A 27,655-nucleotide genomic window follows, 5' to 3' on the forward strand; every position below is an offset into this window, starting at 1 on the left:
ATCAGGGAAATTCTGTGGGTGTTGAAACTGGAGAGACAGAAAGCAGGAGACACAGGGCCTGGTTTGCCGTGCCAGGGAACCGGACTACATCCCAGGACGATTTAATTTCATAGTGTTACAACGAAGTTGAAATCTCCAAACCCTGATGCATGTAGTAGTAGAACCATTTTCCCTGGTCTTCTGGTTGTCGAAAGAAAGGATGACAAAAGTAAATAAGCTTCCCCATATGATGTGATATTGACTTTGTGCTACAAAGAATGTTGTTTTTAAATCTCTTCCACTCATTTCTCCAGTTTTTCATCAGCAGTTCCCTTTAGCAAAAGTTATTCTCAGATGCCAGGATAAGTGCTTTTGAGGGTTTTTGTTTTTGTTTTAATGTTTTTTTTTTAAGTGGCTTTTGATTGCATAAGACCATCATGTAGAGCTGTTTCCAGTAGAATCTTTATAGCAGGAATGGAGGCTAAGACTGATTATGTAATTGTTCCCTTAATCTATTCTCAGAACCTAACATGTTGCCAGCAGATGAAAAACCTAATGATCATAATGGCCTCTGAGTGTCTTTCCTGCTCATAGTTTCTGGCGCTATTGCTCTTGCATTGTTTACTGCAAAATAGAAATCAATGGTTTAAATGTGGCATGACTGCTCACCCAGCCCTGGCCACCCTGGACTCAGCTCTGTCTGCTCCCTCTTGCATGTGCAGCCCACAGCAAGCAGGTCTTGCAGGAGAAGGGGTGCAGGTGTACTCATTAGTGACCCTTGCTGGTGTCTCACATGTTAATATTGGGATGAGGAGAGGCAGCCCACTTCTGCCATGCTGGGGTTGCATTTTGCAAGGAGAGCAGAATACCATCTGCCAGAGGAGGTGGTGGGAGCGTGCAAATACTGCTATGAATGCCATGAATGCTTAATTGCTATAGATTTTGTTTTTTAGTTTGAGTCTTTGCATTTAGTGTGTTTGTTGTTTGTTCTTTTTTTTATTTTTTAGAATAGTCCTTATCAGTGGCAGAAGATCCTTCTGTAGTATATTTTCAGTGCTGCCGTATCGCGACAGTACCCAAGTCGGGTATGTATATGCATGCATGCTTTGTAGTTCTCTGGGTGAAAAGTTCTCACACCAATGTACATAATGTGGCCATCCTTTCCATTTTCAAGAAGTTGCCTTGCTTTGATACTGCAAATTCAGTATTTGTACACTGGAATGATAAAAAGATGTTCCACTTTCTTTTCAGCCAGAAAGCTTCCTCGTTGTGTGTGTGCGTGTGTGTCCCATCCTATTGCCTGTTCTTTCTAAATCTACATTTTGTTACCTTATCCAATACTTGCTTTAGCAAGAACATTACGGGGCCCACCATATTCCACAGGGCCATGCCAACCTTTGGAAAAAAGGTAGGTCAAGGAAGAAATCAGAACAAACCCTGTGACCATTCCACCTCCTTGCATCTTGGGCTTGGGTTTGGAAACTGACCAGCAAGCTGGAGCTGCCACCACAGAGAAACATCAAAGCAAAAGGGTTCCAGGACCAGAGATTAGGTAACTAGCTACAGGCCAGAGGAATGCTTCCCTCTCTAGATCAACAAGCCCCTCCTTTTACTCTGAAAAAAAGTAAGTACCTGAGGGTCCGTCCTTGCAAAGCCTCCGCTCTTCATCGCCATCCCTGAACACCGTGTTCCTTCCTCCTTGTGCTCCTTTTGCCTTTTCATGTATCTGGTGTCTGTCATCAGGCTGCCACCGGTATCGAAGGCAGGACAGTTCACTGCGTAAGATGTCGAGCATCATGGGATGTTGGCTGTGGCGTCTGGTCATTGTGCCAGCCACACCACAGACATGTGACCACTGTCCCCAAGGAGGGCCGTATGGCCACTGGTGCTCATTCGCCATGTGTTCATCTTCCACCATCTCCATGAGCTCTACCCCAGGCCTTCCTGCTCACCATGACCTCCCCTTTCCCCTGTAGATCTGCTAAACTTACAGCCTATTCGATTCACCAAGGTCCTTAGCTGCACTCTTCATTGTCAGCTCCATGGGACAGAAAACACATCTATATTCATGGAATCCTGACTCAGTCATTGATGAGATGTGTGCCTTAAGGAGCGATAATCATGGCACTGTTTGTTAGGCACACACTTTGAGCTCGTCTTTTTCATTATTTACATCCTTACAGCCAAACCTTGCAAAGTAGGTGTTCTAGAAAAAGTAGCAGCAAATCCTGCAGCTCGGAGGTTTAAGGACCATCTAGTGGCCAGTGGGCTGCCCAGAGAGATGTTGTCGGGCAGCTCTCTTTGACTGACCTACCTGCTGTGGCCCCGGGTCTGGCTACATTGGAAGAGCAGGCTCATTCCTTGACAAAATTAGCTCATACCAGCTCATAGACCTGGTGTGACCCCAGAGGCCAGTTCGTTCATCTTATTACAAGTAGTAGCCGAAGGGCCCAGAATGTTTGAGTGTGACCAGCCTGGGCATACACCTCCAGGGTGTCTGTATTATCAGTAGCAGGCTCTTTGCCAGCAGGTCCTCTCTTGGCCAGAGCTTGGATGGTACTGTGACATCAGCCTCGTTTCTCTGGGTTTCCCTGGCTGACCTCTCTGATTGACACATTCTTTCCTTAGCTCCATCTCATTCATTCATTTATTGAGTGCTTGTCATGTGACCAGGTGCCCGGGACAAAGGCAGAGAAGGATGGGTTGGGTTCCTGTGCCCCTGAACAGCTTAGCAGGGGAGACACATTAAAATTACACACACAATTAACTACAACTTTTTTTTTCTTTTTTTCTTTTTTTTTTTGAGACAGAGTCTTGCTCTGTCACCCAGGCTGGAGTGCAGTGGCGCGATCTCGGCTCACTGCAAGCTCCGCCTCCCGGGTTCACGCCATTCTCCTGTCTCGGCCTCCTGAGTAGCTGGGACTGCAGGCGCCTGCCACCACGCCAGGCTAAATTTTTTGTATTTTTAGTAGAGACGGGGTTTCACCATGTTAGCCAGGATGGTCTTGATCTCCTGACCTTGTGATCTGCCCGCCTCGGCCTCCCAAAGTGCTGGGATTACAGGCGTGAGCCACCACTCCCGGCCAACTACAACTTTTAATACATGCCGGAGATACCCAGTCAAGCAATCCTTGAATCTTCCTGGCTGAAGACTCATTCTGTTTCTTTAATTTGGCTTCTCCACACTTGTCTTTGAAGTGTCCATATTCGTTTTATTCTCCAAGGTCTGGGATAGAGTACCCCTCACTGTGGTACCCAAGTGCTCATCCCCATTTTGTAGATGACATCACTGATCCATCCTTAAGAGTTGAAATCTCAAACATCAACTTTGGGCCAGAATGGGGATTTAATCCCCAGTCTGTTCAGCCGTAAGTTTTTCCATGACCCACACTGGCAGACAGGCAAGATAAGTTCTGTATCTGCAGAAACCTTGCTGCGAAATGGAGCTTTTCTGGTATCTGCCTCCCAGAGGTTAACTGTAGCTCCCAGGAGTGAGTGGATCCAAGGTTTCCAGCATGGCACGTGGCATGCAGAGAAGTGCTAGGGCCCACTCAGCAAGGACCCCATATTTCTGACAGTAAAAAAGAATCATTGTGAAGAACTTGGGAGATTTAGAATTTTTATTACTTATTAGCTTCTGTGAACTTCCATTGGCTCCTCTGTAGAATGGGGAAGTTTCTACCTCACACCATTAACTTGAAGATAACGGCATTTCTGCAAAGCCAGTAGGAAGCTGTTTTAACTTAAATTACCCAGGAAGAGGGCACTCAGACCATCTCCATTGGACATCCTTGTGGATATGCGTGGCCCTCCACTCTTCAACATCTCAGGGAAATGCTAGGTGGCAGCCAGTTGGTGCTAGGAAACAGTGTCTGTTCATGCCTCGGTCTCCTTCTTGCTGCTTGGGAAGGCCTCCTGTGTTGCAGAAAGGGCCACTGCATAGGATATTCAGCAGATTTGGCTGCTGTGTTGGCCCTGGACAGAGAAGCAAAATGAGTGTGTGGGATCCCACCTTTTACATCCTAGGTGTGAACAGATTCAAATCCACTATTCCTCCAGATTTTATAGATGAGGAAACCAAGGTGCACAAGAGGGATTTTTTTGTTTTGTTTTTTGTTTTTGTTTGTTTTTGAGACAGGATTTTGCTTTGTTGCCCAGGCTGGAATGCAGTGGCACAAACATGGCTCACTGCAGTCTCGAACTCCTACGCTCAAGCCATCCACCCGCCTCAGTCTCCCAAGTAGCTAGGACTACAGTCGCGCGCCACCACACCCAGCTAATTTTTAAAATTTTTAGTAGAGATGAGATCTCGCCATGTTGCCCAGACTGGTCTCAAACTCCTGGACTCAAGTGACCCTCCTGCCTCGGCCTCCTAAAGTGTTGGGATTACAGGTGTAAGCCACTGTACCCAGCTAGAAGAGGATTTTTTTCTATAACAAAAAAATCTTCAGGTCCTTTGTCAGACCTAACAGAAAAGAACATGTTCGTTTCTGCAGCACAGTCTACCTCTGTACTCACCCAAGAAACTCTGAGCACAATTCCAAATATTGTGATGTAGCAGCAGGATTAAGAAGCAGAATGCTTTTTAAACTTTTCAATGAGCAGACATTGTATTTATAAACAACCCACTTAACCATAATTATGATTTTTAAATTTTTTTTTACTAATTGGGAAACAACTATGCTCAAATTAAAATGTACTAGTAAGTATATGCTAGTAAAAGTTTACTAGTAAATATACCAATAAATATATACACATACATATTTTAAACAACTTCAGTTCATGTACATATTAACTAATGCCTTTCCACAGTGGAAAATTCCTTTACTTTTATGCTGAAGTTCTTTTTGTGACTGGGATGTAAGTCATAGAATTTCAGGGGTGGAAAGGCCTTCCTGCTTCACAGCTGAGGCACAGTGGGGCGAAGCTCACCCACAGCCCCACACCTGGCAGAGTCAGCAACACCGGAATTTGGGACCCGGGCTGCCCCAGCCTGCCGGGCCATGCTTTCTGGCCTCCATGTTTCCATTGTACTCATGCACATGGACCCAGCCACATGGGCCTGATTATTCCAAACAAGCACAACACCCCCGCCACCCCACCGATTAAGGGGCTAATGTGCAGCTCCAACTTCATCACAAGAAAGTTCTAAAAACAGGAATCTCGTAGTTCATCTGCTGGGTACTTGAGCCTCCTTCCCATGGAAAGCATCTGTCGGCACGGCCTGATCTTTCTGGGTTTGTTTTCTGGCCACTTGCGCTGCACTCAGGCTTCCCAGCCCTGGCTCCCACATCCTCACTTGCCCTGGCTCCCACATCCTCACTTGCCCTGGCTCCCACATCCTCACTTGCCCTGCCTCCCACATCCTCACTTGCCCTGCCTCCCACATCCTCACTTGCCCTGCCTCCCACCATGGCCTCCACATTTTGTTCTTGGCTTTAACTTGAACACTGATTGTGGATTCTGACATTAGTTGATCAGAGCAGACAGACCAACCTTAGGAGGGCTTTCTATAATACTATCTATTCATTCATTCTTTTATGCATTAGGTCACTTGTTCTGCTCCCAGCGAATTAAGGCCCTGATGGAGGCTGGGGAAGGGGTGTGGAGGAATGAGTTACCAATCCCAAGACAATGGAGGGTGGGCAGGGAGGCACTGGAGAACACTTGAGCTGCCCACAAATCCTGACCAACACCCACATTTATAGTAAATGTACAGTCTTAAGTAAAAGCAGGGTGTTTGCTATGTAAAGTTTCTTTATCCCCACCACCCCCCAAGTGCCTTGCCATACCAGCATGCCACCTATGTGGAGGTTTAGGGGCTACCATTGTACAGCAGAATTCACTCACCTGCAGCCTGGTGAGCACCTCCTGTGTGCTGGGCACTGCCATCCTGCCTTGGGTACGCTGGTGAAAGAGAAAATGTCTCTCTGTGTGTGGAGCCTACTCTCCGTGCCATCCCTCTGGTCCTCTGTCTCAGTAGGAGACGGGAATAAGCTAGTAAACCAATCATCAAACAAAATAGTAAAAACATTGAGTCCTAAGCAATGTCTGATTAGAGCAGAGGAAGGAGTTGGGTGAATTCAGATGGCAGGATCCGATGTAGTGCCCAGCGAAGGCGATTCTTCAGTTAGACTTGGAAGTGTGAGACCTTAGAGACATGAGAAAGGATATTGCATCCTCAGCGTTGACTTCTGAGGATGCCAGCGGATGATCCAGCTCCTCGTGAACTCTCAGGCAGGGCCTGCCCTATTGAGAGATTTAGTGATGCCTTATTCAAGCTGGAGTCCCATTTCCCAGCCACACTCAGCATCCAGACCACTGTAGTGAGGGGCAGGGGAGAGGGCTGGGGACAGGAGTGAGCTCTGACATATGGGCCCATCACTTAGCCCTCCTGAGTCTCAGACCCCTCATCTATAAAATGGGGATGTTTAACCATATACTACAAGGACCCTGTGAGTGCAAAAGGTTGTTCTCATTCTTGTCAGTGCTGCTGATGTAGAAGCAGTAAGTTGTGTTGAACAAGGAATTTATGAATGAAACACACTGTCCACACTCCCCATCTGTCAACAATCAGCAACTTCTCGAGCACCTACCTGAATATTAATATTCATTGAGTTTCTTAAAATTGAGATTTTTTTAAAATGGGCAGATCTGGTGGCTTCTTGCCACTGTATTGGGCACATTTTTTCTTGGTGTGGGCCACGAGGCTAGGGGCGTCATCAGCCTGGGCTTGGGAACACTGGAAAATGTGTGGGGTCGTTTTGCATGCCACCAGGTTTAGACCAAGCTGATAAGGGATCGGCCTCACAGTGATCTCTAGAGCTGCTGCTTGAAGCAGACTGCCCGAGTATCTAACAGCCACCGCAGTCTCCAGCATGCTGTTCCTTACCGTGATGTATGGGTGTGGATATTTGAGAGAAAAGCACATTTCTCTAGGATTAACGAAGGGTGCAGTCAAGCATGTGTGTGAATGTGATAAATAGAGGTAATAATAGAAACATCCTGAATAGTGCTTACAGTGTATGGCATCCCAGGCACTGGTCCATGTGCTTTATATACGCTCACTCGTTTCATCTGCCCAACAGCCTCATAAGGCAGGTGCCAGTATTACCATTTTACTTGAGGCTAGGGGCTGAGAAAGGCTTAGCAACTGCCCAAGTGGCAGTAGGTGGGGGCAGGCAGTGTGGCCGTAGATCTGCCCTGTTGTGTTTGCTGCTGTGGAGCCGGTTCAGCCCGGGAAGCTGGAATGCACACTTGAGAACCAAGTGTGTTTCCCTTCATGATCGCGCCTTTGGGGCTGGGCGTGCTGGCTCGGGACCAGTACAGGCAGGCAGCACTGGCTGACTGGTATGCATTTTGGTGAAGATGGAGCTCGGAGGTCACAGCTCTCATAGGTGTGCCACACACGGGCTGCCCTCTGGGGACACCAGCTGCTGAGCTGATGGGTTGTAGCTTTCGGAAGGCTTTGGAGCTTGCTGGTTCACCCTGCAGACTTGGATGCTCCCAAGGCAAATACCAGACATCTCTGGGTGGAGTCTTAAGTGAAAAATAATATGTGTAATTTCCCCATCTGGATATTTGTCGTCTTTAGAATAGGAAGGTGTGTGGAGTGTGTGGAGCTGGTGAAATTCTCCTGGTGTCTGTATGGTGTTGATGCACTGGCTCTCTGCAGAGGTGTGGGTGTTCCTGGCTCATGACCCTGAAGTGCTGCCAGCTCGAGTCTCCCTGGCACCTTTTCCCTGATACACCCAAGTTGCCCCCTGAGCACCTCCAGGAAGCCATTTAGGGAGCAGTAAGGGTCTTTCTCATGTCCTGATACCATACATGAAGAACGCTTCTCTTTGAGAAAGGGTGCAGCATTGTTGCATTAGAGGATTCCTAATCACAGTACCAGGCGTGTCTTCACTTCACAAAAGGATTTGTGGCAGGGCCACAGAGCTTTCTAAACTGCTCATAAAATATTGTTTGATTTACAGAGTTTGCTTGAATTTGATAGGAAATCGTCTGCTAGATATAATGAGATGCTTCTGATAACTGTCTGTCTTCATGTTCTTTTACTTTAGGAATTCAAAGTCTTGCCTGCAGCATGAACCCCTAGTGGCTCTGAGAGACACAGAGGCGTGGAATAGAGGGTAGTATATGCTCAGTGTCCTGAGTTGCAGGCATTGGAGTCCCCTCTGATGGTTGGGGTGTGGGGCTGTGGTTTTCAGGTACCTTACAGGATTTCCAGGACAGACAGAAACCAGCACAGACATCCAGGACCAACACAGTGAGGGCAACACAGCCAGGACCCACTTACAGCCATACCCTGGGGCTCTTCCCATGGAAGTGCTGTTGACGCTGCCATCTGGGGCCCCCACCTTAGGCTTGCCAGAAGTTCTGATCTCCCCAGGTGTTACTTCCACCTCCAGGTTTCCCATGAGTGCTGCCACTTAGCAGAACCTAGGCCCCCTGTGGGAGCCTGGAAAATGTAGTTTTTAACAGTTACCTGGGTATCATGAGCTAGTCTACGGTCTCTGCCACAGTGGTTCACCAAAAGATCTGCCTGTCCCCAAACTGAACCTGGGGAGACTGAAGAACCCCAGATCAAGGAGAACTCAAGCCCCTGATCCAAGCCTGGCCCAGGAGGGAGCCCTCAGGGAACCACGGGTCCCTAAGAAGCTTAGAAGGTGCCTTCCTTCGCCATAGGTGTGCTCCCGTTAAGGACAAGACAGTGTCTAGTGAGACTGCATAGATGTCCAAATGGATTTCCAAAGCCCAGGAGCTCTGGATTCAGTCAGGCCTAACTTAAAACCTCCTTTGTGGTCCCCCAGACTTAACAGAAACAGGGCCCTTGAGGCTCTGGCCTTGGCGTTCCTCTCCAGCCCTCTCTCAGCACAGCTCCTCTCTCAGCCCTAGCAAGCTACCCATAGTTCCTTAACGCATCAGGCTCTCCTCACCTTTGGGGATACTCAGCCCTCCCTCCAGGCAGCTTTCTCAGTGCCCCCCAGCACCTGTTCCCCCACCCCCAGCTCCACTAAGAGCCCCTTCATGTCTCAGGGCTTATAATATACATTTTAACTTATTTTTCACTTGTGGGTGTGGATTGCATCTTAATCCTCAAGGTATCTGCAGCACTGTGCACAGAAAGTAGTGGTCACTCTGGTTTTATGTGTTGGGTGAGTAGAAGCAAGGTTTCTGAGACTTTCGAGAATTGCTATGTTTATGAATATAGTGCTCACGTTCTCTCTCTCTCTCTGTCTCTCTCTCTATATATATATCTATATATAGATATATATAGATTAGATATATAGATATATATAGATTAGATATATAGATATATACACAGATATAGATATAGATATATATTGCCCCAACAAAGGACAGCCGGACTGCTTCAGCAGAAGCAAGTGCATCTCTCAGGGTCCCTCAGCCTGGCACCTCATCCTTGAGGGCACCTCCATAAAAGGATGGAGCTGGATGGTTGGCCATAAGGAAGGCCCAGAAGGTGCTAACACGGATGAGCTGACATGGACCTCAGGGTCCTGCTTCTCTCCAAGTGACTCTGTCCCACCCACAGTGAAAGTGAAAGTTGCTAAGCCTGAAGTGACAAAAGAGGGCGTCGAGCTGCACCCAGATGCAAGTGCTAAGCCCCAGCGAGGCCCCTCCCACCCACTAGCCAGGTGACTCCCCCCGCATTAGCCTCGCAGCCTGTGCAGTTCTCTCCCATCACGAGTGCTCTGCACCTGCAGAGCCGCTTACAAATACTTGCACCCTGAATGTTAAGCCCAAGGATGCCAAGGGCCTTTAGATAAGGTCACACTGGCTTCTGCAGTCTTTGCTCGAGCCCTGTTGGAATTTCCTGGCTTTTGGCTGGCAGGTTTACCTAGTCCTCTACCAACTCAGGTTGTCTGAACATCTCCAAACCAGCAGCATGTGAGCAACATGTAAGTCACACAGCCCCATATTGAGCAGGACATACTCAGATTGCATCTAGCCTAGAGTAAGAAGAGGGCATTTTTGGCTGGGTGCGGTGGCTCACACCTGTAATCCCAGCACTTTGGGAGGCCGAGGCAGGCGAATCATGAGGTCAGGAGTTTGAGACCAGCCTGGCCGACATGATGAAACCCCGTCTCTACTAAAATACAAAAAATTAGCCGGACATACTGGCAGGCGCCTGAAATCACAGCTACTCGGGAGGCTGAGGCAGGAGAATCTCTTGAGCCCGGGAGGTGGAGGTTGCAGTGAGCCGAGATCTCGCCATTGCACTCCAGCCTGGGCAACAGAATGAGACTCTGTCTCAGGAAAAAAAAAAAAAAAAAGTTGGGGGGGTGGGCATTTTTCCCAAGCTCGGTTCTGTAGAGAGTGGGATGCTCTATCCTGTCCCTGGAGCCCCTCTCTGTGTCTAGGGTGGACTGAAGCCCCTGCCTGCATCCTCCCCGCCACCACCCACCCGCACTCATCCACACACAATCTACTCCTTATTGCCAGGCCCTTCTGAAGCCCAGCATGGCCATCTCTAATCAGGTGCATGTGTTAGGAAGCTGTCAGGACTTACTGGCATGCATTGAATAAAGACTGGGTATGGGTCGTGCCCATGCCTTTCAAATAACACAGCTGTTGATCCCAGAGTCCCACGAATCATTACCAGGGATAGATTGCATGGCCACTTCTGCTTGGGGTGGCCCTGAGCTAATTCATTAAAGGGTATGTGAAGTGGAAGATAGTTAAGGTAAAGGTAATGCCAGACCAAAAATGAGTTCCGTAGTAAGGAGCACTCTTCAGCTCAAACATAGTCTTTTAAAGCTGGAAGGAACTTGGAGACTGTTGGCTTCCACTTTTTTTTTTTTTTTAAGCTGAAGAAGCCATTCTTCCAGTATTAGTTTACATAGAATTCCAATAAATAAAACAGCTAAACACAGAGCTCTTCTGGAGAATCAGGAATGGGCACAAGTAGCCCATTCATCCTCACTCCCGCCATCCACCGCCTTTGGTGCCTCCATTAGGAAAACCACAGCCCTTACCCATCCTTGCTATCGTGTACCCATGGGCACCTGCGGCCAGGGAGGCAGTGTGGTGCATGGGAACGAGCTGGCAGGCAAAAGCCTCGGTCCTGGGAAATGAACTAGCCTTACTGACCCCAGCTTCACTCCTCCGTAAAAGGACTATAATGTCCACCTCAGGGAGATGAATGAAATAGTAAATGAAATATTATATGTGAAAGCTGTAGTAGATATTCATTAAGCATTAGTTTCACTTCCATTTTTGTCCAGTCACAGAGCTTTTTTTTTTTGGAGACAGAGTCTCTCTCAGTTGCTCAGGCTGGAGTGCAGTGGCGGGGTCTCGGCTCACTGCAAGCTCCGCCTCCTGGGTTCACGCCATTCTCCTGCCTCAGCCTCCTGAGTAGCTGGGATTACAGGTGCCTGCCACTACACCCGGCTAATTTTTTGGTATTTTTAGTAGAGACGGGGTTTCACCGTGCTAGCCAGGATGGTCTCGATCTCCTGACCTCGTGATCTGCCTGTCTCGGCCTCCCAAAGTACTGGGATTACAGGCGTGAGCCACCGCACCCGGCCTTCTTTTTCTTTCTTTTTGAGAAAGGTCTCACTGTATTGCCCAGGCTGGAGTGCAGTAGTGCAATCTCAGCTCACTGCAGCCTTGACCTCCCAGGCTCAAGCGATCCTCCTACCTCAGCTTCCTGCGTAGCTGGGATGACAGGCATGCACCACCACGCCCAGCTAATTTTTGTATTTTTTGTAGAGTCGGGTTTCACCATGCTGCCCAGCCTGGTCTCAAAATCCTGGGCTCAAGCCATCCTCCCACCTCAGCCTTCTAAAGTGCTGGGATTACAGGTGTGAGCCACTGCGCCCGGCCATCACAGAGCTATTATGTTGCTCTTTCTAGATCTACTTGAACTTAGCAGTTCCCAGTCAGGTTCACAGTGAGTTTGTCAGTGGTGCAGTTCTACAAATAATGGATTCACCTTGAGATCTGCTTTTATTCAGTCTTTTTTTCCTCAATAGTACATGTTTCTTAAAGACTATTTGAAAAATGTATAAAAGTAAAAGGAAGATAACAATTATTGAGCCTCACCTCCTAAACAAAGCCACCATTTACATTTTGGTCTATTTCCTTCCAGTCTTTTTTTTTTTTTCTTAATGCATACACTTTATGGAATGTGAGGAGACCATTGTTTTGCTTTGATCTTTCTTGCTAAATCCCACCTTTCAAAACAAGCCCATTACAGAGAAGAGGAACAGATGTTGCCCAGCTTTTTCACTGTAACTGTAACATCAAACCTTCCCATAGCTGTAAACACTCTTCTCAGATGAAGCCTGTAAATTATGCCATTTTCTGGGAAGAGTCCCAGCCTTAAACCAGCTCCTTTTTCCTCAACTAACACTTGCCAAGGCCAGCCTGAATCTTTCTGCCTTTTATCCACATTAGTCACGGCCTTCTCTTTTCTAGTGTGGATTTGTGGTTTGGCTTGGTGACCCTCAGCTCACAAAATGAGTTGCAAGCAACTTTCTCAACTTTCCTAAATAGGCAGACCCCACTTAGTAAACAGCTTGTCCAACACTTCTATCCAAGACCACTTCTCTTCCCCTCGCTTTCCAGCCCCCATTGTGGGCTACTGTGCCACCGCCATAGGGCCAGGAGTGGGAAACCTGGGCGCTGGAAAGGAATTTATGGATTTACATGTAGAGAGAGGGAAGGAATTGTGAAAAACAGGAATAGCTTAGGGGAAAGGGTCCTGGAGTCCTAAGAAGGAAAGGGAAGTTCAGAGAAGAAGGTGAAATAATACAAACTTGACCTTTAAAGTGTTGCTCAGCTGGGCGCAGTGGCTCATGCCTGTAATCCCAGTACTTTGGGAGAGCGAGGTGGGCGGATCACAAGGTCAGGAGTTCAAGACCAGCCTGGCCAACATAGTGACACCCCATCTCTACTAAAATTACAAAAATTAGCCGGGCATGGTGGCATGTGCCTGTAGTCCCAGCTACTCGGGAGGCTGAGGCAGGAGAATTGCTTGAACCTGAGAAGTGGAGGTTGCAGTGAGCCAAGATCGTGCCATTGCACTCCAGCTTGGGCAACAGAGTGAGACTTCATCTCAAAAAAAAAAAAAAAAAAAAAAAAAGTTCCTGAGGGTCAAGCCAGGACCAGGAAACCAAGAGGAGAGACTCAACTTCCTCCTATTTTTTTTACCCTTATACACCCTCTGACCTTTTGCTTCTATGACCCGAGCTCTTGTTTTTGCTTTTGGGCTGATTCAGTTACATTATAGGCTCAGAGAGCCTTGGGTAGGCTAATCTCCACTTACTGCATCAACGAAAAATGCATTCTGAGTTCCAACTTGCCAGCCCAGGAGCTTCTAGAGCACAACCCACTGGTGAGTGAGAGACTGCAGGTGTTGTATGGAGAACTAGTCCTAGAATTGTCCCTATGCATAAGGGAACCGGCACCAGCCACCAAGTGCTCTTTATTTCCTGAGATCTGGATGTGGGTTGGTATTTCTGTACACGTGGATCCGACCAGCAGAAAGCAGGAGAGAACCTAGTAAACTTGAGATTGGAGGTTATGTGAAATCACCAAACTAGATGATTCCAGCAAAAAGAGTTTCTGTGATGTGTGTGTAGGTTCACACCCCTTAAGATAACCAAACTTGACTGTATGATAGTCGCAGGAGTCACTTACTTACTACAGATGCATCAGAGACCATGTGATGAAGAAGATGGCTTCCCAGTGGAGTTGCAAGGTGCCTCTGAGGGGTGTGTTTTTAAATTGTCAACAGCTTCCACATGGTGTTTATATCCTTAGCTTTTGGCATTGGGGGCATTCAGATGAGGTCATCCACTTGGGTCCATTTCCTGAGTGTTGATCATTTTGCGACACAGAGAACAGTGTCTTCTATTCTTAGAGCCTTGAAGCCTAAATGCTCCCTGCCTGGCTCCAGGCCCATGCCCCCTTCCTCCCCACCCACTTTCCCCAGAAAATTTTTGTTGTGGAAAATTACACATTCACAAATTGTGTTTCTTTCCTCACACCAAGCATATTCCCACACAGAGACAGATTCTGGAATGATCTCATGGATGACTCATGCCATTATCTGGCTGTTTATAGGAGCTGCCTTTAGACAAAGATTTGGCCATAAGCTACGTTAAGACCCCTTCATTTTCTGCCAGTTGCCCTTGCAGGGGATGGCTTATCGATGGAGTCTTGAGTGGGAGTGAGAAGGGACTTCTAGACTAAAAGCTGCTTTTGACTTCACTTTTGTCCATCAACTGTGGACCCTGTTCCATTTTCTCTGAACTCTGGAGGCACCTTCTGCTTGATGTCAGCAAGCAGGCCTGGTCCAAGATGGCAGCTGCACTGTATCGGAAGGGCAACAAACGGGACTCTTAAGCTAAGGGGAGGACTTGTGTCGTCGACTTCCGGCCCATGTGTAATCTCTTAATTAAAATTTAGCTCACAAGTGGTATTTCCTTTCCTAATCCAGCTTTCAGGCTTTGCTTTAGGTGCGGGAAATCTCTCACTCCTTATTCTTTTTGAAGGGTCTGGAAATCCTGTTAATATTTAATTGGCTTTTAAATTATTGACACATCAAAGTGTTCAACCTATTGTTGTCCTTTGAAGAGCTAGCGCCTAGTGGAGCTCCTGGCAGGTGTTCCAAGTCCTTGGGCTTAGAGCACCGTTAGAGAAAGGATGGTGGAGAGAAGTCAGGACCACTCCATTTTGGAAGCAGAAAGCCTTGGAACCTAGTTAATTGGATCACACTTTTTCCATCTAGTTTCCAGGTGTTAGATATTTAAGTCTTGTCATTTTTTAAGAGAGTAATATTAATTAGTTCATTGATCATGCTCCCTGAGGAAAGGGCCATAGCTTGAACTTCTTGTTATCTAATAGGGAAGCTTGTTTTCCTGTAGAATCTGTTCCATGCATTATGGCTCAGTGCGCAGCTGGCTGGGCCTCTGCCAGGGAGCCACAGAAGAGGAAACTAAAAATCATTTTGCCTTTTACAAAAGATGAAGTCCAGAGTCGGCCGTTTTATGATTAATAATGACCTGGGTATTCCCCTTTGGCCCCAAGATAGCTAGATTAGCCACCTGCTTTGATCAGGTGACTCCACAGCTGTGCATGTGTGCTTTGTGCTGAAGAAGCCAAAACTAAGACAGGGGTCCAGGGGTTTCTAACAGTGAAATTACAGGCATTCAAGGAGAGCTGCATTAAATTAATTTTGGTGCCATCCTATGAAGGATGAGTTTACACTCCCAAAATGAACCAGCCTGTTTTTCTGCTCATTGCTTAAGGGTATAACTGCTGCTTGGCTGTCTCCCCAAATGTACTTTTACCTCCTGTTTTAATCCCCACCCCCCATCTTCTGAGTCCCTCCCTTTTACCCCCTCCAGTCACTCCCACTCCCCCACCCCCGTGGGCCAGTTTTAAATGTCAGCCTTTGTTTAAAAAAAAAAAAAAAAGTATATATCTTTGTGCTGGATTTTCAGTGTGCTTGTTGCCTACAGCCTCTGCAGAAGTTCACAAACTTGCACAGAATGTGAAAGCAGCTCCTCTAGGTACATGTGGCTAAGCTGCAGCGCTACCCAGGACTGTGGAGAGAAGGAATCACAACCTTGCATCGTCCACAGTTCCTTGCCAGTAGTTCAGTTAGGGTGTCTGTAGAAATGAGATCACTTCCTATAACCTAACTAACCGTGTTCACCTCTGAGTAAAAGCTGCAACATTTTAACCTAATATACACAACTTTAGACAATATTCATGTGTAGTATTTGAACTTGCCTCTATGCCATTTTTAAAAGGAAGTGGAATATAAGTAAATTAGTAGGGCCAGGCACGGTGGCTCACGCCTGCAACCCCAGCACTTTAGGAGGCTGAGGAGGGCGGATCAACTGAGTTCAGGGGTTCAAGACCACCTGGTCAATGTGGTGAAACCCCATCTCTACCAAAAATACAAAAATTACCCGGGTGTGGTGGCAGGCGCCTGTAATCCCAGCTACTCGGGAGGCTGAGGCAGGAGAATCGCTTGAACCTGGGAGGCAGAGGTTGCAGTGAGCCGAGATCACACCACTGCACTCCAGCCTAGGCAACAAGAGTAAAACTCCATCTCAAAAATTATTTAAAAAATTAGTATTTGAACACTAGATGTGTCTGGGAAAAAATCTGGCTTTTTCAAAGAAAGTGAAAACTTCAACTTCAGTTTGCTTTTAATTACTTTCAGCTGCAGTTCGACATTCTCTAGCTCTATTTCCTGGTGCTGGAGAGTTAATGCTGGCATTTCAGCCAAACAGATATTTCTATTTTTATATACCATTTTAATGAGAATTCAGAACAATGATCTTAGAAAATACCAAGATTTCATCACACTCCACTGGGACTTCTGCTTCATTCTTTCTCACTGGAGTTTTTAAAAGATTCTTTTGGAGCGAATCTCCACCATTCAGAGTTCCTTTCTGCATGCAACTCCAACGTTCTAGGCTTCCAAAAGAGAGGGACAGCAAAGACCATGGGTCTTGCCTGCTTTTCACTCACACATAAAGACTGAGCAGTTGCCTGAGCTGTTAAGCTATGTGGCACAATGTGAAACTGCTGTTTATGGGGGTCAAGTACGACCAAAGAACAGCAATTTCATGTTTCATATTAATATCAGAAAGATTCCAGCAACATTGATCAGAGCCCTTAACTAAGAAGAATGAACCCGGAAAAGTTTGTCAGCCTCTTTGTGAAAGATGTATTTTTTAGATCCCAAGAGTCTTAACATATACAAATTAAAAAGCCATGAGAAGGGCCTGGCGCGGTGGCTCACACCTGTAATCCCGGCACTTTGGGAGGCCGAGGTGGGCGAATCACAAGGTCAGGAGATCGTGACCATCTTGGCTAATACGGTGAAACCCCATCTCTACTAAAAATACAAAAAATTAGCCGGGCATTGCGGCAGGCGCCTGTAGTCCCAGCTACTCTGGAGGCTGAGGCAGGAGAATGGCGTGAACCCAGGAGGCGGAGCTTGCAGTGAGCCGAGATCGCGCCACTGCACTCCAGCCTGGGTGACAGAGCAAAACTCCATCTCAAAAAAAAAAAAAAACAAAAAAACCTATAAGAAACTGACATTGTTAGAAATGAGATCTGTTTTGTTTTCTGTGGATGGCTGAGTATGCCCACACCTGTACGCATACGCTCTTAATTCCAGCCCACCAAAATGGTAGCCCTGAAGTTAGTGATAACCTCTCCCTGAATCTGAGGGAGGAAAAGCGTGGAAAAGTTGCCCTCTGCCATCACGAAGCTGTCAGTGTTCTAGAGCTGAGATGATATTTATTACTGTATCAGCGAAGTTTTGAAGTGTGACTAGCTTTGACGTACAAGAAATACCTCATTTCTTCTTTTTAAATCTACTTAATATGAACTGTAAACCCCCCTTCTACAAGGCTGAGGGGAAATTGAGACTCACTTTTCACTGGGCATTCCTCCCTCCCCATCTCCAGTATTGTGCAAAGAAGGGCCTGGAACCTACTGTAATGCCTAGGATTTGGGGAACACATGCTGGTTATTGTTCCTTTGGTTGCCCTAGCACTGCCAAAACTGTCACACCCGCCCTGTGACCCCTCCAGGCAAAAAGATCTGCTGCTCTGTGCCAGATGTGAATTACGAATCTTTATCATGGCTGGGAGCCCTGTTCTTGGGGTGCTGATGGTGCAAGGCATGGGTCCCCTTTGATCATGGACCCCATGGTCATTTCCCTCCCGACTTAGGTGAATCTTGCACTGCTGCTCCCTCTGCAGTGGCCTGTAATTTAAACATCCCCAGAGGCAATAGGCAGAAAATAGGCCACTCTTGGGAAGAAAACTGGGAGACCAAATCCACGTCACTGAATATCTATGACTATATTATCTTGCCATAGGAACTTATAAAATAAGGGTAGCAAAAGTCCTGCCAAGGAAGCACTGGGTCTTAGTAGTCACTAGCCACATGTGGCAATTTACATTTAAATTAATTAAAATTAAATAAAATTAAAAATTCAGTTTCTCAGTCAACTGGTCACATTTCAAGCACTTAGTTGCCACACGTAACCATCGTATGGAACACGGTAGATAAGGACCATCTCCGTCATCACGGGAAGTTCTGTTGCGTGGCACTGGTCTGTAACAAGCCTCACGTGTCTCCAGTAGCAGTTGAGGGTGGCCCCGCTATTCTTGCTTATTTTCTTACTCGGCTTGGCCTTAGCAATTTAGAAAGTAGAATGACGTAAGTAGAAAGCCAGGGGGAAGTGGTGACTGCAGTGAGTCACGTTAGTTCTCGAGGGACCAGTTCTGTGGGTAGGGTTGGTGGAGCCTTGCCCGTCTTTCGTGTGGTCCCAAGTGTCGCTGAGACGCTTGGACAATCCACTGGAATCCCTGTTTCTAAGAATCCCTGTTTCTTTAAATGGGTTTGGGTTTTATCTCATGGAATAGAATCTTGGACTTTATATGAGCACATGACTATATTTTTTTTGTTAGGGCTTCATTTCCTTTGGAGGAAATGCCAAGAAGGGGAGTGTGGAAGAGGCGCGACTGGTTTGGTTCTGTTAACTGTGATGTGTGATGTGCACATTTGGCAGCAGGCAGACAGCTGGCCAGGACAAGGCTGCCCCGGGGAAGCAGTGAGCCTGTGAGCAAATTGAAGACAGATGAAAAGGGGCACAGTGGAAAATCACCCAAGTTTCATGCCATCTGCATGTACCAGTACCGGCGAGACAGCAAAGAGCCACACTAGCTCAGCTCAGTAAATAGTTCGTTACATATCAGACGTTGTATAGACAGGATATGAAAATGGACTGAGACTCTGCCCCTGCCTGCAGCCAGCTCTCCATCTGAGAACCCTCTCAGTATGGGCTTATTGGAATTCTCCTTATTTCCCTTGGCCTACTCACTCCAAAAAGATATTCCCTACTTCTCTCTTAATTTCAGCCCTAAGTAACATTCTCCATCTGGCAAAATGGAAACAAGGAGAAAATTATTTGGGAGTTGGGAATTTGGAGACCATGCTTGCTGGCTTTGGCTTTGGAAAAGTAGGAAGCCCATGGAACTGAGCTGCTGGTCCTTGAATGAAAAGGAAGACACTGCTGTTTTTGTCCTGCTCTGCATGTGGTCAGTCCCCTCCCTCCCTGCCCACCGCAGGTATTTTTGCTTCATTGCCTTGTTCATGTTTTTGCTTTGTAGGCACTTCCCTGTGCCAGTGCCCCTGTGCATTCATCATCTCCATCCTTAATTGCTTTAAGAAGCCTTTTGAGAATCGCCCTGGGGTGCCTGCATAGCAGGTGCAGCAGTAGGGCAGACGGTCTTGTGGGTGTGAACAGAGTTGGTTGTTGGCTTTCTTCTGCATGACTTTGGTGTCGATTCTGAACGGGACTCCAGAGATGTTTTGAGGGTGGCACTACCACGGCCTCCTAGGAAGCCTGCTGTGGAAATGCAGCACTTACTGGGCACAGAAGGTCTTGGGCATTTCTGTTAATTAGACTCCACATTATGGGTAGGATAAGGGAGCCGGCTCATTCATGTAATGCCCAGAGACTAGGATGATGGCTCAATAGAATCAGAGCATCCCTGTTTTTTTTTCTATATTGGAGGATACCTTTTTTCCCTTCTCTTCTCACCACTTGCTTGGCTCCCTCCTCTCTTCTTACCTGATGACTTTGTCTTTGGCTGGGAGCAATTTGCCCCTGCCTTATATTCATTCTTGCATAGGTTGTAGGAGATGACCCCTGAATATGGTCCCTCCATCCAGGCCACACAGCAAGTATGCTGTGGGTCTGAGGTGCCTTTGACAGGCACTGGATGTCAGAACATGAAGACCTGGTCATTCCCAAACATGGCTGCAGTTTAGAATCGCCTGGGGAGTGTTTAAAACTCCTGGTGTCCAGGTCACAGCCCATGCCAACTGCCTGGGGGTGGGAGCCAGATAACAGTTTGTCAGAGATCCCCGTACAATTCTGATACGTGGCAAATTTTTAAAATTACCGTAGGGGAAGGGTGTGGTCCTTTGAGGTGTGAGCAGTTACACCTGAGCATAGTCACAGCGAGTCCATCTTGCGTCTCCACGGCAATGTGATGTACTAGAAATGACATTGGATGAACTCTCCAACCTACCATCCTGGTGACCTTGGCAATCTCCCAAGGGCCTCAGTTTCCTCCTCTGTAAATTGGATCAAAATAGTAGTACCTTTCTCATAGGGTCATCTTAAAGAACCAAAGAAATGATGTGTGAGTCTTTGGAAATAGTAAAGTGCTAAATAAATGCTTGTTTGGCCAGGCATGGTAGCTCACACCTGTAATCCCAGCACTTTAGGAGGCCAAGACGGGAGGATGGCTTGCACCCAAGAGTTTGAGGCTACAGTGAGCCATGATCACACCACTGTACTCCATCCTGAGCAACAGAGCAAGGCTTCATCCCTGAATGAATGAATGAATGAATGAATGAATGATTACTTGTTATTACTAGAGATTATTCTGCTATTAAAAGATATTCATTTTCTAGGTGGTCTGTCAAGGTAGTAGAAGTGACTACTGTGGCATTAATTCTTTCATCACCAACAATAAACCCAGTAGGTGTTTAGGATAAGAATTCATTTCTCCTAAGAAAGGGGAGCAGCAAGGAGAGGTGGTCTCATGCAGCATTAGAAAGAACCCAGGCCGGCCGCTGTGGCTCATGCCTGTAATCCCAGCACTTTGGGAGGCCGAGATGGGTGGATCACCTGAGGTCAGGAGTTTGAGACCAGCCTGGCCAACATAGTGAAACCCCGTCTCTACTAAAAATACAAAAAATTAGCCGGCCGTGGTGGTGCGCGCCTGTAATCCCAGCTACTCAGGAGGCTGAGGCAGAAGAATCACTTGAACCTGGGAGGCAGAAGTTGCAGTGAGCCGAGATTGTGCCATTGCATTGCAGCCTGGGCAACAAGAGTGAAACTCCGTCTCAGAACAAAACAAAAAAACAAAGAAAGAACCCAGCAGCTAGATCCCTGCAAACTGTGGTCCCACGATGCCCAGGGAATGCTCTCTGGCCTCATGTTCACTGGCCGTCTCTAGGAATATAAGGGGCCTCATGGAAGAGGGAGGGATGTCTGTAAACCATCAGCTTCATCTTCAGGCTTTCTGTTCAGTTGGATTTCATTTATGTCAAAGTGGTTGCAACCAGGCATCACTGGCAAGCGCCCGAGGAGGAACAAAGGGCTGTCCCATCACCAGGGCTCACCTGGTCATTTTCATCGGTGTGACTGTGCTGTCTCATGCAGTAAGCATCCTCATGGCTCTTTGAGGTGCACACAAAAGCTTTTTTTTTCCTCTGACTTGTCCTCCCAGGGACTTGAAGTTGGACGGAGGAAGACAATCAACTGGTGCAGTGAGTTTGAAAGAGATCATTGGTCTGGAAGGTGTGGAGCTGGGTGCTGATGGGAAGGTAAGGCTGCCAGGCTGCCAGTCACCAAGTTGTGCTGAAGGCACAAGGGTCAGGAAGCAGAGGAGGGGGACAGCCCACAAGCCTCTCTCGAGGTGGAGGACTCGAGGTCTGGGGCAGATTCCCAGGCATGTGATGCCAGCCTGCCCGGCTCCCCTAGTGTGCAGCCGGTGATTGAGTAGCAGCATGGCAGGAGTTCCCACAACACGTGTATTTCTCTGCCAGTGCTGTTTACAACTGAATGTGCAGTTTTGAGTACCTCACACACAGACATGTTCCAGGATGGAATGACGAATGGATTGAACATCTATTAACTAGTGGTGTCAGCAAGCAATATTCAGGCTACTAGAAAGTGTCATAGCTTCCCATGGTCCTGGGAAGCTAAGAGACCCTCAGTCTTACACTGTGACCACAGAGCCCCAGGGCAGTCACATTCCTCTTCCATCCACATGCAACGAGTCGTGGGGTTGAAGTCTCAGGAGTGAAAGGTTGAAAGATGACCCTGCCCTTTGTGCAGGGTCCAGACGGTCCTCATCAACCCTTTCAAAATCTGTGTATGGCAATGACACAAGTGTTTCTTGGGGAATCTGTCCCGGGGTAGTTTGTTTGCCGATGAGGCTGCTGGGAGCTCAAGGTGTAGACAGAGTGCATGTGAGATGCTCGCCTGGGCAGGTGAAAATCAATGCACTTGCTCTGTTCACCCCTAACGAGGAAGTGTTCCCATAGGAGCCAGGAAGGATGGGATGGAGTGGAGGGTCATATGTGGCGTCTGCCAGAGGAGCAGGGTAGGAGGCCATGGCCCTCACCAGGGACTCTTGGGGCCTGAAGTGTTCTGGGCTTCTGCACTTGGATTATAAAAAGCAATGCAGCGTGTGCCTTGTGGATTACACAACACCACAGCAGGTCCTGAGATAGTACCTTATAGTCAAATACATTCACATTTCTTCCATGTAATAGGAATAGTCAGACCCAGTGGGATAAATTAAAACTGTGTAGCCTTATGTCAGTTCAGGTTGGGTGTTGGCACCAATGAGTACCAAAACAAATTTCATTTTTCAGATCTCATTGAATTTCAGAATTGCAAATAGGAGAAAGTGGACCTGAATGTGGGGTGACAACTGTAGCTTGATCAGAATGCAGAGCTAGCAATGCCTGGGAATAATCACTGGCCTGTTTTTGTCTTCACCTTTTAGACTGTTTCCTATACCCAATTTCTGTTACCCACAAATGCCTTTGGAGCCCGGAGAAATACCATAGACTCCACCTCCTCTTTCTCCCAGTTCCGTAACCTGAGCCACCGCAGCCTCTCCATAGGCCGGGCAAGCGGCACCCAGGGGAGCCTCGACACAGGTAACCTTGGCCTGGCTGGGTCTGGTAGCTCGTGGTGGGAGGGAGGTGCCTCCATTTACATGGGGATTGAGTCTCCCTGTGATGCAGACTGGAAGACAGGGGCTCGCAGGTGACATGACTTTTAGGAAAGCCTGATCTCAGGCCATGCAGGCCTGAAGCCGCAGGTGATTTCTCTCTAATCAGATGACCCAGTCGTTGACAGCCTGAGCTTCCACGTGGAGAGACGCCAAGGCGGTGCACACCATGCAGAGATGGCTGTGTCTCCCAGCTTCCCTGACCACTCAGCTCCTCCCAACAATGACCTGGTTCTGTCCTATATTTTCACGGTGCTCAATTCGGACTTTAAAAAAACAAAAAATCTGGGCTCTGAAGTGCAGGTTCAGGTGTGAGAGTTTCCTTTGTGCCTGTCTTGGTGGGTGAGCCGAGTTGGCGGCTGAAGGAAGACTTGCATGCTTCCAGCTTTGCTGATCAAACCTTTGTAAGAACTGGCACATGGAGAAAACGCTTTAGGAAGCAGTGCCGTGTCTACTCTCAGGGATATTCCAGGTGGATGTGAAGTTCCCTAGGTCTGCCCAAGAGCTGAGTTCTGAATCCCTGTCCTAGTGTTCCGGCCACCTCTGATCGTTCGCAGCTGTGCCTTGGTGGCCGCTCTGATTTGTATTCATACGGACACAATAGCATGCCTGGAAGTATTCGCACCAAATCGTGCTGCACAGGCGTCTCCAAATTTGATCTGCAAGTTTGAAAAATGAACCTCTTCGGGGCCACACTCTGAGAGTGTCCTCTGCATCTTGCACGCTGTGTGAAGTTTTTTGCTCTCCTGGCTCAGGGAGATTAAGACATAATTTTCTAAAATGGAAAAAAATGTCAGGATGTTAAGAATTTGGTGAACCCTTTTGAGAGGAGAATCCACTTCACTGGCACGCGGAGATGTCTAATAAAAGTCAGTGAGTGCCGTGACTTTGAGCTAAGTGCCCTAAAGCCAGCCTTTCTTCATTCCAGCTATACTTGGCATTCTCCTGGCTGTCTCTGCTGGGGAGGGTCCGGAGCCGCTAATTATCATTTTGCATTTTGCATGTGATCTTCAGGTAGTGACCTGGGAGACTTTATGGACTATGACCCAAATCTCTTGGATGACCCCCAGTGGCCTTGTGGCAAACACAAACGCGTTCTGATCTTCCCTTCCTACATGGTGAGTAGCGTGGAATGGAGGCTCCGTTTGCTGCACCCTGTCAGTTGCCCCACCTGGGTTGGTGGTGGCTGGGGGCTTGTTCAAAGACTGCTCTGCCTGGGGGACCTTCATGAGGGGTCCCCGGTGTGGGTGCCCACGGAAGGACCAGTATTGCCTCCTGTCCAGAATCCTGCTGGCCACCTGGCCTGCAAACACCACTTTCAAGGCTGGGCTGCCAGTGTCCACAAAGTCACCAGCTCAGGTTGGGGGACCCTCTCCTCTGAAGGGGGATGTCCGAGCTTATACCTCCACAAACCCCCGTGGAGAGGACCAGGCCCATCCCTGGTAGCGCTGAGTTCAAGTCCAGCTCCGTTTGGAGTTCCTTGGTGGCTGCAGGCCTTCGTGTGCATGCTGAGCAAACATTTGGCCCCAGGCTGGGGATGACAGAATTCTCTCCTGGGAAAGTGAAAGTAGGACACTGTGGGTGTTACATGCAAAACCTTTCTCTGCTGTTTTTATTTCATGGACTCTTCCTGTTTTTCCCTGTGTGTAATTTTGGTTTCTGCTCTCGGCTGACCACTGTTTCCCACCACCAAGGGCTGCGATCTCCTCTGCAGACACCAGAGGGGCCTGGCGGGGCCCTGGGTGCTTTCTCTGGGCCTACTTGCCCTGACTCTTGCGGCAAGCAGAGCCCCGCCTGCTGTGGGAGGAGGGGGAGCTGCACTTTCAGAACAGTCGATTGGCCAGGCCTGCCATGCACAGCATCAGGTGGGAGACATCCACCCAGAATGCCCCCACCACCTCCCTGCCTTTTGCATGTCCTGGCCCATGAGCCGGGCCTGGCGGGGCCGGCACAGCGGAGCGCTTCCTCCTCTGGTTCTCTCCCTCCTGTGCTCCCAGCCTGAGCTGTTCTCTGGAGCCCCAGCCTTAGGAGTGAACCAGGGGGTCTTTTTTCTCCCCTCGGCTTTTGTGTCTGCAGTAGCCAGAGTGGAAACCAATCGCCCATACTCAAAGGAAATCCAGATCTTCATTCAGAACTGAGGGTTCTCCGCTGTTTGTCAGAGAAACACCAGGCAGAACTTGGGGCCTTGCCAGTTACTTTCAGCACTTATCCTCTTGTTCTTTGGCACATAGTTCAGTGGTCATTTTCGTACGCCACACGGCGTCAGAATGCATTTAGTCATTGGAGAATTTATTCAAGTCAAAGGCATTTAGTTTGAAATTGCCGCTTCTCCTCACTCTCCCTCACTCATGCCCCAACTCCTAACACAGAAAGCAAAACCAGAGTCATGTATAATTACTTTTCTTCCACTCTATGATCTGTTTATTTAAAAAACCAGGGCATATTCATCTTTGGCAGAGGCAAGCACGTAATAAGTGTTCAATAAATGACCAGAATGATTGCCCTGATGTCAAGGAGGGAGCAACTGGTGTAAGAATAAGGATGCTTTATGCGGTTCACTGCCTTACTTATTAAAATTCACTTTATTTATTAAGCAACATGGCCAGGAAACTGGCTCAGGGAGTCCAAGTGAGGCTTTCCTAGTTGATAGACAGGAAATGGGGGATCCAGGCTAGAGCTCCTGGCTCCAGGCTGTTTTCACGTTGCCCAGCTGTCTCTGAATTCCACATTCCTCAGCAGTCAGCCCCACAACTGCAGACCTCGGGGTTGGACATGAAGATCATTCTTTGGGCCAACAGTGTAGCAGATTTCTAGGTAACCAAGAGAATAGGAAGGTACACTATTTCCATGTTGGCGGGAGCTGTCCTAACAGACATGTGCCTGGTGATAATGCCGACCTCTCCTTTTATAGGCCTAGTGTTGGGCTGGTGTTAGATCTGATCTTTTTTATCTGATCTTTTCTTTCTTTAAATGATTTCATTGTGAGCCTTGAGGTTCCGGGCCGCAGTATGTGTGTATGTGTGTGTGCACGTATACACATACAACTTTTCCTCCTTAGACTGTGCTAGAAGACTTGCCAAGTCAGCATGTATGTCCTGCCCTCCTCATTTGATGTTCCCAAGTGGATCATTTTTAATTTCACTGCATTGGCTCTGCAGTCAGTGCTTCCGGGAACAGTCCATGCTATAGAGAATGGAATTGCGTATGGACTGCATTTTCCTGGTCGGCTCCTGGAGACCTATGTTTCCTATTCTGGCCACAGATGTTGGCACTTTGATAAAATGTGGGAAATCCACGTTTCAGCATTCTCGTCTAAGTTCTTGACAGTGTGTTGTGTATTACAAAGGGCCTCAACCCCCCAGTTCCCTGGAGACTTCTTTCCTAGAAGCCGACATGGGTTACAGGCCGTTTCTCATGCATTTGCATTGAACTTGTAGGAAACAGAGTGGGGCAGTTGGGGGTGGGGGCGCTGGGGTGTTTGCTTTATTTTTGTGTGTTGGGGAACAGGTATAGAATTTGCCTGTTGAACAAGTATTGATTGAGGCCTTATTATGAGCCAAGCTTCCTTACCCAGTAGAGAACTAACCAGCCACAACCCCTCTTCTCCTCCACCTTGGAGTGAGTGGGGATGTCAGAGAGTAAACAGTAAACAAGGAGACAGAGCACCATAATCGTGAGGAAGGAACCATCTTAGAAAAGCAGCAGGAGACCAGGCATGGTGGCTCACGCCTGTAATCCCAGAACTTTGGGAGGCCAAGGCAGGTGGATCACCTGAGGTCAGGAGTTTGGGACCAGCCTGGCCAACATGGTAAAACCCCATCTCTACTGAAAATAAAAAAAAATTAGCCAGGTGTGGTGGTGTGCGCCTGTAGTCCCAGCTACTGGGGAGGCTGAGGTGGGAGAATTGCTTGAACCCAGGAGGCAGAGGCTGCAGTGAGCTGAGATTGTGCCACTGCACTCCAGCCTGGACAATAAAGCAAGACCCTGTCTCAACAAAACAAAACAAAACAAAAACAGCAGCAGGAAATGATGGAAGGGTTGGACGTGGGCCCCAGGGGGTAGGCCTCAAGGAAGACTTCCCCGAGGAATGGCACTGAAGCAAGCACTGAGGGCTGAGAGTGGTTGGCCCCACCAGGTTTTGGTAGGGAGAGCCCAGTGGAAAGACCCCAAAGTAGGAAGGGGGTTGGTTTTGCATAAAATAGATTTTTCTAACTGTAGAAGTCGTTGCCCTTCCCCCTACACACACACAGGCAGGAGGCAGAGCCCACAAATGATGATGCCGACAAACCCTCCCTCCCCACTGACTCGGCCCCAGGCACAGGGAGCTGCCGCTGAAACAGGCCCTGGCTCCTTTGAGCCAGGTTGTGGAATGCCCTCTTTGAGGGCCTGGGGCACATTTGGCCACAAGGCTAGTGTGAGGATCTCTGCCCAGACAGAGGGCAGATTGCCTCCTGGGTGGGAATGCTCAGTGACTGGGGAAGGAGCAGGCTTGTTGGTCACAGGCCAATTATGCAGAGCTGCTCACCTCCCTTAGTATTAGCTTCCAAGGCCCCGGAGTCCTGCTGCCTGTCCCGTCTTCCTCGGGCCCCCAGGGCAGTCCAATGTGGCCAGCCCAGCAGAGGCGCCCGCCTGAAATCCTGGGACTGTCCTCCCCTGTTTTGGGATGTCCTGTTCCTGTGGAAATCAGACTCTGAGATGCTCGTGTAGCCTCTGCTGAATGAAGCAGCTCTCAAAGTGATGAGCTAATCCTTTCACCCATCAAATCCTGCTGCAGCCGCTAAAAGGAGTAATTTACAGACAATCAGATGCACTTGTTTGTTTGAAGTGTGCATTTCCAT

The 27,655-nt window shown here is 48.1% G+C and overlaps 2 protein-coding genes and 1 long non-coding RNA gene across 4 annotated transcripts in view; 1 reads left to right on the top strand and 2 right to left on the bottom strand.

The window, feature by feature from the left end:
* CABLES1 (Cdk5 and Abl enzyme substrate 1) overlaps positions 1-27,655 on the top strand; it is a 124,453-nt gene that overhangs the window by 77,303 nt on the left and 19,495 nt on the right. Inside the window, exons 4-7 of one of the 2 annotated variants that reach the window (XM_003830344.6) lie at positions 987-1,064; positions 21,300-21,396; positions 22,587-22,743; positions 23,832-23,935. In XM_003830344.6, coding sequence (XP_003830392.2) covers positions 987-1,064; positions 21,300-21,396; positions 22,587-22,743; positions 23,832-23,935 — 436 coding nt within the window. The remainder of the gene's footprint in view (positions 1-986; positions 1,065-21,299; positions 21,397-22,586; positions 22,744-23,831; positions 23,936-27,655) is intronic. The other variant, XM_034943449.3, reaches the window with a different exon arrangement.
* On the bottom strand, positions 952-21,038 carry LOC129394609 (uncharacterized). Its single transcript, XR_008621914.2, has 2 exons — positions 5,830-21,038; positions 952-3,954 (listed from the first exon to the last, which is right to left on the bottom strand). It is a non-coding gene; the product is annotated as an uncharacterized LOC129394609 (long non-coding RNA).
* The window catches only part of TMEM241 (transmembrane protein 241), a 202,303-nt gene continuing 199,755 nt past the window's right edge, over positions 25,108-27,655 (bottom strand). The window contains exon 15 of the mRNA XM_063597226.1: positions 25,108-25,627. Coding sequence (XP_063453296.1) covers position 25,627 — 1 coding nt within the window. The 3' untranslated portion in view covers positions 25,108-25,626. The remainder of the gene's footprint in view (positions 25,628-27,655) is intronic.

Source organism: Pan paniscus, chromosome 17 (assembly GCF_029289425.2).
Source record: "Pan paniscus chromosome 17, NHGRI_mPanPan1-v2.0_pri, whole genome shotgun sequence".
NCBI classification, from domain to species: domain Eukaryota; kingdom Metazoa; phylum Chordata; class Mammalia; order Primates; family Hominidae; genus Pan; species Pan paniscus.